This window comes from Mustela lutreola, chromosome 3 (genome assembly GCF_030435805.1).
Source record: "Mustela lutreola isolate mMusLut2 chromosome 3, mMusLut2.pri, whole genome shotgun sequence".
Lineage (NCBI taxonomy): Eukaryota > Metazoa > Chordata > Mammalia > Carnivora > Mustelidae > Mustela > Mustela lutreola.
Genome location: NC_081292.1, coordinates 161,237,627 through 161,251,577, shown reverse-complemented (window position 1 = coordinate 161,251,577; position 13,951 = coordinate 161,237,627). Strand labels below are relative to the sequence as shown.

The following is a 13,951-nucleotide window of genomic DNA, read 5'->3' as shown; positions in this document are numbered from 1 at the left end:
TTTGCAACAGTCTCTTAGATGTGATACCAAAAGCAGGAGCAACAAAGGAAAAAATAGGTAAAGTGGATATCATCAAAATTAAAAACTTCTGTTAATCAAAGAATATCATCAAGAAAGTGAAATGACAACCTACAGAATGGGAAAATGTGTTTGAAGGTATGCATCTATTTGAAGGTCTAGTATCCAGAACATAACGAATTCTTACAGTGCAACAAAAGGCAACCCAGTTAAAAAATGAGCAAAGGATTTACACAGATATTTCTCCAAAGAGATATACAGTGGCCAAAAGGCACATGAACGACACTCAACATTATTTATCATTAGGGAAATGGAAATAAAAATCACGAGGTACAACTTCATATATACAAAGATGGCTAGAATTTCTTAAAATTAGAAATAAGTGCTGGTGAGGACATAAATTGGAATCTTTCTGCACTGTTGGCAGGAATATAAAAATGGTTCAGCTGCGAGATTTGGTAATTTCTCAAGAAATTAAACATAGAATTGTCATTTGGCCCACTAATTCCACCCTTATATATAGCCAAAGGAACTAAAAACTAGTACTCAAATACATATACACACCTTCCTAGTGGTACTATGCACATAACCAAAAGATGAAAACAACCCAAGTATCCAACACATGAATGGATAAACTGTGGTAATATGAAACATGCACATGTGCGAAGGCATACAGACACACACACACACTGTGGTATATGTGGAGTTAAAGCTCAAAAAATATCTGGTAAGTCAGAGCAGACACAAAAGGTCAATTTTGGAACTAGAGGTAGTGGTTGTACAACATTGTAAATATAATAAATGCTACTGAGTTCTTCACTTTAAAACAGCTAGTTTTATGTGAGTTCATTTCAGTATTTAAAAAAAGGTAGCCAGCTCCCTAGACCAACAGGTAATCAGTAGAGGTCAAAGACCTGCTGAATAGGTATTGGAAAGCCTTTATTTTCCTTATCAGGGCAGCAAATGGTGTAAAATAAGAAAAGCAAACTCCATTCTTTGGTAGCCTTTGTTGCAAATACCCACCCACCAGTTTTGTTTCTTCTGTTCCTCTGCCTGCCTTTAAACATTTCTTCAGTCCAGTCAATACCCACTACAGAAGAGTGGGTAGACAGAAGATAGAAGACTGGATAGAAAACGCATAAATTGTCATCCTGTTAACTTCTCTGGCATAGGAAATTACTGAGATGTGATGTAAAAAAAAAAAAAAAAAAAGTAAAAATGGGATAATGGAATCAACAGGGATCTTTCATTAATCCATGCAATTTCATTAGAATTTAGAAAAGATAAGACTGCTACTTCTGGACTACAGACATTTGTCTCCAAATTCTCGTAACAAATTTAACCAATTTTATATGTTTGAAATCGTTGGTACTCAGGAGTTTGCTGTACACTTTTATCCGTGTTTATTCGTTTCCTAGGGTTGAAACAACATCAATGTCTTCTCTCTCATGTTTAGAGGCCAGAAATCTGGAATCAAGGTATCAGCTAAGTTGTGATCTCTCTGACGGCTCTAGAGGAGAATCCTTCCACGCTTTTTCCAGCTTCTGGTGGCCCCCAGCCATCTCTGATTTGTGGCACCTTCACTCCAGGCTCTGTCTCTATCTTTACAGGTCCCGCTTGCTGTGTAATCTGTGTGTTTTCTCTTTTAAAAGGACACCTTAAATCTAGGATGATCTCACCTCAAGATCCTTAATTACATCTGCAAAGTCTTTTTCCAAATAAGGTCACATCCTGACAAACTAGGCAAACATGAATTTTTTTTTGGGGGGGGGGGCACACGATTCCTCCCACTACACTTTGTAAGAAGCAACATAATTTCTCTTTTTGACACAGTAAGGTTTTTAGAAAACTAACTCAAATTTAGCTTGGTAAAATTAGAATAATTCTTCTGGGAAAAAAACTTGAAAAAAATCTAAATCTTTAATCTCCAAAAGAAACTAAATTGTACTAACAACAAAAAAATTAAATCCCTAGAATTGAGTCCTCCCTTTATTTATTGACTAAGACTGATATAAGTAAATAAGAAAAATGTCTTCTCACAGAAACAAAGCATGATAGATTGATGCTATATTATTTATAATTTATTACTTATAAAAATAACTTGAGCTTTCTCATCATAACAATTCAGTAAATCCTCCCCAGAAGCCAAAAGACTAGACACTTGCGATTTCTACGAGAAATTTTAAAAATACCAAAGCCATAATATTTTGAACATTCAAAATAAATGTTTAAAAAATCTGGAAGGTGAAACTTTATAAATCCTCTGTAAAACATAGTGAAAATTTGTTATGTGGTCAAGTATCAACTCCTTGAAATAACATCAGAGGACAATGTACTTGCAAATAATTTCAAATCCTAATTGATAAGTAGTATAATTATTTAATGTTCAGGTAATTTTGTAGATTACCAAATTATAAGACAATGTTGGCAGACTGTACATTTTCCAAACTACAAGACCATAATCTACTTCCTGTATTTTAACACCCAAGGGAAATTCTTTCTACATTGATGAAAAGTAATTTTATTATAAATTCTCAGAAAATTTTTCTAATGTATCAAGATTTCATATGAAATAGAAGTTATTTTTATTTTTTTTATAAAACAGCAAGTATGAACCCAGTGTAGAAATCTGATATTAGACAATTCCTTTGGCAGAAAACATTTAATTATAAAGAGGTCTTAAAATAAATACAACCCATAAGATCATGGAAAAGAAAGAAAAATAACAACCCTGTTATTTCCTATTAACACAAAAAATACCATCTTAGTACACAGATTTAATAACATTTTATACTACTGACAACCTGCAACACAAAATTCATTACAGTGTGGCCAAAATAAAATTGTTTTTAATTTAAGAGGGAGAAGAAACTTCTGGATGTATAAAATTTCACAGATAAATGCCAATATACACGATTTATATACATGTCGCATGTTATATTATTCCAAAACTACATTTGGTGAACTTAATTGGCTGATCCCAATTTAGCGGGTGTACAGTATTTATACTAGTTCAAAGACTTACTCAAGTTAAGCTTTTACAATTCTGATCACAATTATACATGAAATATTTACACAAACATTAAAATAACCTTATTAAACACTGGGAGGAAAAGATGTAAGATTTTTGATATATATATGCCAACATTATCAAGAGCAGCTTTATAAATGCTTTTTATGTTTTTTCTTTAAAGAACAGAAGATTCATTTCCAAAAAATAAGGTACCCTTTTAGCATTTTTTGTAAATATATAATTGAATTCACATGGGAGGAAAATACTGGGTGAAAAAAAGAATATGAGACATTCAAGGTTAAAACTTTTTCAGTTACTTATATCTGAAATAAGACAATGATAGAAACTGGGCTTCCAAATACTGTTGGTTTTTTTCCTTTAAATGTAGACCAAGTAGTATATAGACTATTTTATTCTAGGACACAGTTTCTTTGGAAAAAGAACATACTTGTAATTAAATTTCTGTAAATAGATAAATGACAAAAATTTTCAGAGCACTGTCTTCAAATGGATTCTTAGCAGAAAGATTAAGGGTTCTCTTTAAAAAACAATTTAGAAATCTTGCTCCCAGGCAAGTAACTTCACTTATGTCCTTTGTTTCTCCCAGTCTAAGTACCGTGTATCTGTAAGCATATATATTCGCCATCTTCTATTTTGCGTTATCTAACAAGTTGGTAGATGATGCAGTAGTGTATGTATTTTTAGGAGAAAACAATCCCTACTGGTTTACTACGTAATTCCTATAGTATATGGAATCTATTAGCACTGCAAATTTATAAAATGCAGACTTCAGAAAAACTGTCCTGATAGCTACCCTATCAATCCCACAGGCTTAGAATTATCTCTGAAAGGAATGGCCAAATTTCTCAATAGCCTGGCATAGCAATGGTACTTGAACAACACATCTATAAAAACACACTTATTATTCATGCTTGGGATATATCACATCAAATTACTAGGAATGTCTCAAGGGTCAAATTGACAAGTAATCCGTAAAAAGAAAATGCAGCATCTCTGCACACCACACTTCAGGAAGGAAAACAGGGGACCTTATTATTTTCATTAGAGAATGGCCAAAGTCACTTTAGAAGGTCACTTTAGAAGGTCATTAGTGGCAATACTAAATACAAGGGAGCCTTGTAGGAAAAACGTTTGTCTTCAGGGAATGGAAATGTTTTGTGGGGCATTCCTTAGCCCACAGCCGCCATGACAGGGAAGTAGCTAAACACTTAATCGCACACATCTGCATTTCTACAGTCTTCACGTTAATAACAGAAAACATTTTTGTTCCTTCCAAATTGCTCTTGCTTCTATAGACAATTATATGCTAATTATTACTCAACAGAAAAGAGAGCAAAACTGACAGTACTGCAAACACAACTGCAATTTAAGGAACCAAAGGGAAATATGCTGGCAAACTAAATGCTCACCCAAAAAGAAGTTTGCCTTTTTTAAAATAATGGTTTGTGGCGGACACTGAAAAAAATAAGCAGACAAAAAAAAAAAAAAATACTCAAAGGTTTTGGTGCTCTCCCAGTTACCATGATGTTTTAGGGATAAACAGTGGTGTCTTTAAAGCAAAAACTTCATACTCCTAGCTCATGCTATTTAGTGTCATAAGGCTACTTACTGGGTGTCCAGATTTGCGTAGAGAGATTTGAAAGTAAGACAAAATTAACTGGAAGCTATCTGAAGCTGCCTCTGATCAAAGTTGCACTTCAAACAAATTGGACTGAAAAAGCCCTTCATGGCCTAGCACAGTAAGATAAGTTTTTGTGCTTTATTTATTCATGATTTTTTTGAGTTGAGAAAAAAATTTTTTCCTTTTAATATTTTTAGATTAGAATCACAAGGGTCAAGTAATACACATATGAAGGCTTTCAAGAAAATGCTTGGTTTGTTCTAAAGAAGAGGCTGCTGATGGTAATTTGTTTGCTGCTGTGCGACTGAATGAGCTGGAACTGCCACTGGAAAGCCGGCCAGTTGTGGCAAGCTGGAAGAAGTAGCGTTCTGGTAAGACGACATATCCACAGACATTCCCATCTGCTGTGTGTAAGCAGCAGTACCAGCAGCTGACTGAAGGTTAGAGTTCTGGTTCATGTAAGCAGGGTTGGAAACAGTGTCTTGTCCAGTGCTACAAACAAAATATTTAAAAGAAAACCATATTTACTTTGTACTATCTAGGTCATGGTCAGTCATCACGAGACAATAAAAATGCCTTTCTATCTTTTTAAGTTTATATAACTGCTGTTCTGATTATAATTTAATTATTCCAACTGTCCAACACTGTTAACATAATCTTTATATCTGCCAAGAAGAAAGTACTCAAAAAACCAAAAAACAGGGCGCCTGGGTGGCTCAGTTGGTTGAGCGACTGCCTTCAGCTCAGGTCATGATCCTGGAGTCCTGGGATCGAGTCCCACATCGGACTCCCTGCTCGGCAGGGAGTCTGCTTCTCCAGTTGATCTCTCTCCTCTCATGCTCGCGCTCTCTCTCTCTCAAATAAATAAATAAAATCATAAAACAAAACAAAACAAAACAAAAATTATAAGATTCTAAGGCCTATTTAATTTTGTTTTCTCCAAAACCTCTTATTGCAAATATTTAAAAATCTTTTGAGGAGATGCAGACTGTGTTTCTCACAGGGGTATCCTTGGCCAGCTACAATGAGCACAGAACCCTCCAAAGTACACCTGTGGACCGTGTTCTCCCTTCTCCTAGCTCAATCCAGCACAGAGGAGACCGCCTCTTTTCCTCACATGCTCTACACTTTCTTTCGATAGTGGCACTTTCAAAGTCCCTGGTAACTGAACCTGAATCTCTATATAAAAATAATAAAGGCAGGGAGAACAGTGTAATCCACACAGGACCCTGAATTTACCCTCAAGATAGTCTTTTTTTTTTTTTTTTAAAGATTTTATTTATTTATTTGACAGAGAGAGATTACAAGTAGGCAGAGAGAGAGAGGAGGAAGCAGGCTCCCTGCTAAGCAGAGAGCCCGATGCGGAATTCGATCCCAGGACCCTGAGATCATGACCTGAGCCGAAGGCAGTGGCTTAACCCACTGAGCCACCCAGGCGCCCTACCCTCAAGATAGTCTTGACCTATATAGCTTACTTACTAACGCTAGATCAAAACAAAAAAACAAGTTGAAAAATCACACCAAGTTGCAGAACTCCAGCTTATTCCTATAATTAATATAACATACTTTTTTTTTTTTTTAAGATTTATTTATTTATTTGACAGAGAGAGATCACAAGTAGGCAGAGAGAGGCAGGCAGAGAGAGAGAGGAGGAAGCAGGCTCCCCGATGAGCAGAGAGCCCGTTGCGGGGCTCGAATCCAGGACCCTGGGATTATGACCTGAGCTGAAGACAGAGGCTTTAACCCACTGATGCCGCTAAACATACATTTTTTTAAAAAAGACATTAATTTCAAATTATACCAAATATACTGTTTATTATGAGAATTAATGTCTATACTCCTCCAATTTTTTTTCTGCATAACTTCTAGCGTCAAACAGAGTAACAAAATTTTACATTTTAACTGAACTAAACACCAATGTGAACAGGTTTACTTAATTTTTGGATACTACCTAAAATTTGTATTCAGGGAATTCGAGTGGAAAGAGACCTTAAATATCATCTGTCATGACTACATTGAAGGGAACATTTCGTACTGCTAACCAGTTAATAAAAAGCAATATTTAAACATCATTTTCAAACTTAACAGAAGTGTTAGTATAAACAACTGGGTCACAGGAGTGCCTGGGTAGCTCTGTCAGTTAAACATCAGACTCTTGATTTAGGCTCAGGTCATGATCTTGGGGTCAGGGTCATGAAATGGAGCCCCATGTTTGGCTCCAAGCCCACAAGTCCGGCATGGAGTGTGCCTGAGATGTCTCTCCCCTCCAATGCTCTCTTGCTCTCAAAAAAAAAAAAAAAAAAAAAAAAAAATTAGACCACAAATTCCACAGCTCAAAGGCACTTGGGAGTCAAAGTAAAGCTTTCTGATATTCAGGAGTGCATGCAGATACATATGCCTGATACATATGCCTCTGCTAGGCTGATTATAGCAAGAGTGCTAAGTATATCATGGACTTGTCCTTATAAGGGACAGCTTTAGTTTGTCCCTGAGACCCAGACTATAAGCCATGTCTGGGCAACCATTTTAGTAGGGGTAGTAAAGCTAAGAACATTCTGACTTCACAGCATTAGGAATGAGCAGTTCTACAACTTTATCTCAATTATTATTATAAAAAGAAAAATCAGTTTATTCTCATTATGAAATTCTGTGAAAATTTACGTGTACAATTACAAAATTAACACAGGTCCCAAAAACTTACCTTAAATATGGAGTCTGTGCAGGCTGTGTTGTCATCGAGGAATTGACATTTGGAGGCAGAGATCTCAGTGGACCAATCTGATCTGGTCCTATGCTATAGCTTTGGGGAACAGTGACTTGGTGAATGCCTTGACCCATATAGTTTCCACCATGTGACTGAACTGGGTATGTCTATTAAACAAAGAGAAAAGGTTGATTCACTAATTTCCCAAACTACTATCTAACAATATATTTAATACTTTAAAAGACTTAAATGAAATAAAATGTTATAGTTCTTTAGAGCACAATCTGGTTCTACCAACCTATCCACCCTAGTACAAAAAGTGGAGAACTTCCAAATCACAGTGCCAAACCTATGGAAATTTATGATTTAATTGATTGTTCTTTTACTTTGCAGGAGATGACATATTTTTAAGCAGCAGGCTGGAATCCATCCAGGTTGCCTATTACTCAAGAACATGTCTTGCTGCAGAGCCCCCAGGAAACTACATACTCCCTTGAAGGACAGCCCATTATCACTTCAAGTCACCAACCCAATGACAACCTTCTTCACCCATATCCCAGGATGACTTATTCAACTCCTAAGAATGAAACTTGGGAGAGTAAGAATAAGTGGTATCAGGGCAGGGCACAGACCCTCTCTGGCAATGTCTCCTTTATTTTCTGCCTTCACAACAAATAGGAAAAAAGTAAAGAAGATATTTAGGTAAATGAGATGTATCCTCAGGAAACAGCAAAATGGTCTAAATTTCTTTGGATATTTTATGTGCCCTACCTAATGCTTTTGGTAATATCTCCATCTGCCTACCAGTATAATAGTGCACATACTTAATAATTAAGTATCATACAGTAACTATCATCATTCCAGTTTTAAACAAAGCTATGTGCAAAGCAAAGACCATGGAAGGGCACCTGGGTGGCTCAGTCAGTTAAAGTGTCTGCCCTCAGCTCAGGTCATGATCCCAGGGTCCTAAGATGGAGCCCCAAGTTGGGCTCCCTGTTCGGTGGGAAGCCTGCTTCTCCCTCTCCCTCTGCCACTCCCCCTGCTTGTGTTCTCTCTCTCTCTGGCAAATAAATAAATAAAATCTTAAAAGAAAAGAAAAAAAGAGCATGGACATGAAAATTTAGCATGCTGGAAGTGCCAAATCGACTTTAATGTAGCTGCAATCATATCACCTCCTCGGCCAACACGTACCAACCCAATGACAACAGGCTGAGCCTAGGAACGGACCTCTTCCGCAGTGCAGGGTTCCTGAGTAGACTTCACAGATTTAACTCATGGTGTGTTACTCCAACATTTTCAGTAAGAAATTTTTTTCTAATGAGAATAGGACCTTTGAATATTTTAAGTGCTATTATACATGAACAGTATAGATAGAAGGGATGTGAAGAATCAGACAGACAGAAAGATAACTTTTTAGAAACCTGAGTTATGCTTACCAAAACAGATTATAAACAGTATGCAACTGAACAGAAAAACCTGACACAGGAATGATAAATAACCCTTCAGACACACACAAAGAAGCAAATGTAACATAGTTCTATCATACAATGATGGAGATACTTCTATTTTGTTCCACTTTCACAGTAGCAGCAAATAAACTCATTGAAAACAGAAGCAATACTGAATAACTCCAGCTATCTTTTGCACCCAGAAATCCTTTCTACCCTCATATGCAATGATTCTTTTCTCCACTTTCAAAAGTTCGGGACATAGCATATTTGATAAATGCATCTTGTCTGATGTGACAGTTACCATAGAAACTCTTCATTTTTACTTAACAATTATGGCGTGTCAAGTCATCTAGCTTATGCACCCACATTCTATCTTTTCTCCTTGGTGTCTCCTTCACATGCTCCTTTATATATCAGTTCTCATAAATTAACATGAATTTTGTTCGTCCAAATCCATTCTGAATTCAACTGCTAACTGGCTGAAATTTAAAAAAGGTTTCAGAATACTTGCTAAAGATAAATATTAAGTATTCATTCAGCAGGAAGCACAACAAGGTGTACAGTCCTGGGAGAAGAGGCTGTTTATTAATGGCTTCTGACCTTGCACTGAAAGGCCTGCATCACGTCCTTGCTGCGCGTGACTTTTTAACATTTAAGTTGTGCATCAAAGAAAAAATATACAGCATGACCAGAGGACAAAAGAAGTTCCCTAATAAGCCTTTTACTCATCATGTAAATCAAAGAAATCTTGAGAGAAAATTTTTTTTTTAAAGATTTTATTTATTTATTTGACAGAGAGAAATCACAAGTAGATGGAGAGGCAGGCAGAGAGAGAGAGAGGGAAGCAGGCTCCCTGCTGAGCAGAGAGCCCGATGCAGGACTCGATCCCAGGACCCTGAGATCATGACCTGAGCCGAAGGCAGCGGCTTAACCCACTGAGCCACCTAGGCGTCCCGAGAAAAAATTTTTTTTTAAAGATTTTATTTATTTATTTGACAGAGCGATCACAAGTAGGCAGAGAGGCAGGCAGAGAGAGAGGCAGAGAGAGAGAGGAGGAAGCAGGCTCCCTGTTGAGCAGAAAGCCCAATGCGGGGCTCAATGCCAGGACCCTGTGATCATGACCTGAGCCAAAGGCAGAGGCTTTAACCCACTGAGCCACCCAGGCACCCCTTGAGAAATTTTTTAAAGAAATGTTACCTCTTGCTTTTTGAGAAACAGGAACAGCATTGGTGCCTCAGCTAGGGAACTTCTGGTAGGTCAGGCATTGTCCTAAATCAAAGGACTTGAACTTTTTACTTAAGGAATTTTTGCTTTCCATTTACAAAAGCAAATGAAGAACCAGGACTCCCATCATCTATTTAATGGTCTCTTAGTTCATGTTAAAAATGAACCATGAGAGACTATGGACTCTGAAAAACAATCTGAGGGTTTTGAAGGGGTGGGGGTGGGAGGTTGGGGAACCAGGTGGTGGGTATTATAGAGGGCACGGATTGCATGGAGCACTGGGTGTGGTTCAAAAATAATGAATACTGTTATGCTGAAAATAAATAGAAAATAAATTAAAAAAAAAGAACTAAAATTAGTTATAAAATACCTGTATCTCATTTGTCGAACACTAACTGTTTAGCCCATACTTTTTTGGACCATCGAAGATAAATTTTATGATTTTATACATGGACCATAGAAATTTTAATACTAAACTTTAAAACATTTTCTTTAAAACTTTTGTCTAATTTTGAAAAATGTTCTAAAAAATATGCTCACCTGCATTGGAATCCCGGTTGATGAAGGGGGGTAATGTGCCGGAGGATGGAGCTTTGAATAGACTGGATATACCGGTGCTTCATTCACCAACTTGTTATATAGTTCCAGGGCTTCCAAGACTTTTACATTCAATTCAGACAATTCTGAATGCTTCCTGATAGAGAAGAAAAGCACTTTAATATTCTTCAATGCTTTTAAGCATGTATTTAGGAACATAAATTACTTTTTAAATTTAGCACATTTTCTATTCATATTTTAAAAGGTTCTTTATATACAATGAAAGAATATTCACCATGGGAAAATGGGAGGAGGAATTCCTTAATTCTTGTAATAACCAGGCTGATAGGACTTCATAATATTAGGAAAAGTCCGTTCCATACCTCATAAAAATTCACTCAATTCGTAATTTTGGTGCTAGGACAATTTTGTTTCACATGTTATAGGCTTCTGTTAAAACTCAATTAGTAAGCAAAATAATTTCTCAATTTTGGAAGAACCCAAGCCTTAATTAAATCCAAGTAGAAGTAGTACTCAAGGCAAGTCAGTAGCCTGCTTTGAAGCATGATATGACTGAAATAAAAACACATACACGAACAAAATCAAATGATTTTCATTTGCTTATATAGAGAATCAAATGAAAAAAATCTAACAATTATCCTTGAAAATGCAAATAAAAACAATATATAAACTAGTCCCTATTGCTTTTTTTTTTTCAAAGATTTTATTTATTTATTTGACAGAGAGAAATCACAAGTAGGCAGAGAGGCAGGCAGAGAGAGAGAGAGAGAGGAGGAAGCAGGCTCCCTTCTGAGCAGAGAGCCCCATGCGGGACTTGATCCCAGGACCGAGATCATGACCTGAGCCGAAGGCAGCGGCTTAACCCACTGAGCCACCCAGGCGCCCCCTATTGCTCTTGTTTGCTGGTTTCTTTTGAGAAAGTGAGTGAAATCAGATACTCTCTTGTATAAGCAATCCAGGTAACGGCATTTTTCAAATTTGCCCAAGGAACCCCAGTGCAAACCCTTCTGACTTGGTTCAATTTTGTTTGTTCCCCTGGGGAGTAATAAAGAACTTCCACTGCAATGACAAGTTCATACAAGTTAGAGGGCACTTCATGAGGCACCCACGGCCTGTATATTAAATGTAGCTTTTTATATACGCACAGAGAGGATCAAAAGACAAGCAACAGAGGTGGATGACCAGACGCAGGACTACCAAATTAATGACCTGGACTGAATCCTATCAAGACTTGTCACCTTTCCTCTATAATGTTTCCTTTATAATGTTATATCTGAAACCAATAAAAAGGTATTATTTCCTCTCTTGCAGGTGTGACTATATAAAGCAAGTCAAACTATTTTCAGAGTATCATTTGTACACCACACAGAAAGCTTCAGAAATTAGTGTCCATGCTGATAAAGGTGTGACTAAGAATTAACCATAGGTATTTGGTCCACGTAACTCAGAATACTGATGAAACACCAGAAGAACACAGAAATCACCTTCAAAGATTTGGGACACAACCCAAAAACAAAAAATCTTTACTAACTGTGCCCAAATACAATACTAGCACAAAGAAAATGGAGAAGATGTAGTTTTCTCTTTCAAAGAGACTACAATCTACTGGGGGGACAAAGCTAAGCACATGGAAAATAGCAAGCAATGTAAGATGGCATATAATTGAATTAAAAATTATATGAAAAAGGTAAGGAACAGAAGAGTTTAGAAAAGTCTTTATGGAGAAGCTGGGACTTAAACTGGTACCTGAGGAAGGGTAGATAGGCCCAAGCCAAAAAGGAAGAGTAGGTCAGGTCAGTGGGACAGTGTGAATTAAGACAGGCAAAAGGAGGGACGCCTGGGTGGCTCAGTTGGTTAAGCGGCTGCCTTCGGCTCAGGGATCGAGTCCCACATCGGGCTCCTTGCTCGGCAGGGAGCCTGCTTCTCCCTCTGCCTCTAGCCTGCCACTCTGTCTGTCTGTACTTAGGCTCTCTCTCTCTCTAACAAATAAATAAAATCTTAAAAAAAAAAAAAAAAAAAGAGAGAGAAGGGTACACAATGCAAGAATGAAAAGGGCAATTTAATCAAGGTGGGAGAAAATGATTTTTGGAGGGCAATAGGAAATAAGCTTAGAATAGTCTGGAACAAGGGCTCAATTGGTTAAACATCTGACTCTTGATTTTGGCTCAGGTCATGATCTCAGGATGGTGAGATCCAGTCCTGCAACTCTCTAAAAAAAAAGAAAAAGAGTAATCTGGAACATTGTTAAGTTCAGACCATGGATCTCTCTTCAGTACATCTATATAACGTTTTTGGAGTCAATTTATGTGTCTGCCCAGTATAATTTCTTAGTGAGATAAATGTCAAAAAATCTCATTCCAGGGGCACCTGGGTGGCTCAGTTAAGCATCTGCCTTCAACTTGGGCCATGATCCCGAGGTCCTGGGATTAAGCCCCTCCTCCGGCTCCCTGCTCAGCAGGGTGCCTGCTTCTCCCTCTCCCTCTTCACCTCCCCACTGCTCCTGCTCTCTCTCTCTCAGATAAATAAATAAAATCTAAAAAAAAACTCATTCCAAACAATGGCAGAAAAAAATGTCAAATTTCTTTTTCTGACAGTAAAGTTGTTTTTCTTATTAGGAAAAACAAAATTAAAAAAAAAAAAGATTTTATTTATTTACTTGACAGAGAGATACCAAGAGAGGGAACACAAGCAGCGGGAGTGGGAGAGGGAGAAACAGGCTTCCCGCTGAGCAGGGAGCCTGATGCAGGGTTTGATCCCAGGACCCTGGGATCATGACCTGAGCCAAAGGCAGATGCTTTAACAGGCTGAGCCACCCAGGCACCCCTAGGAAAAACAAATTGATGATAATCCATTCAAGGAAAAAAATGGTATTTTATTCATTTCTGAATGCCTGATAAAGGTAAATAGTCAATAAAAATTTGTTGAAGAACAGCAAGTATTTTCCAGAATAGAAGCTGCATCTGTAGTCAGAGGCCATGAAACAGAAAATGCCAACTGGCCTATTCAGAAACTGAAATTGAACTCACAGGTGAGCTGTGACTCAAAAAACTCATATCAGAAATGGTTACTCTGATTTTTAACTGTGCTAGATCTATTTCTTTGAAGATACTCTTTTTATAAGCAAAAATAAGATTATACTGCCAATATTCTCTGCTTTTGCATTACATAGTATGAAATTTTTCCATGTCAATACTTATTTTTATTATTTTTAATTATTTTTAAAAGATTTTATTTATTTTACAGACAGAGATCACAAGCAGGCAAAAAAGCAGGCAGAGAGAGAGAGAGAAGAGGAAGCAGGCTCCCTGCTGAGCAGAGAGCCTGATTCGGGGCTCGATCCC

At 37.2% G+C, this 13,951-nt stretch overlaps 1 protein-coding gene across 4 annotated transcripts in view; it reads right to left on the bottom strand.

The window, feature by feature from the left end:
- Window positions 1–145: 145 nt before the first annotated feature.
- The window catches only part of STAM2 (signal transducing adaptor molecule 2), a 54,771-nt gene continuing 40,965 nt past the window's right edge, over window positions 146–13,951 (bottom strand). For 3 of the 4 annotated variants that reach the window (XM_059167336.1, XM_059167337.1, XM_059167335.1), the window contains 3 exons: window positions 10,593–10,746; window positions 7,375–7,544; window positions 146–5,165 (listed from right to left, as the gene is read on the bottom strand). In XM_059167336.1, coding sequence (XP_059023319.1) covers window positions 4,934–5,165; window positions 7,375–7,544; window positions 10,593–10,746 — 556 coding nt within the window. In that variant the 3' untranslated portion in view covers window positions 146–4,933. The other variant, XM_059167338.1, reaches the window with a different exon arrangement.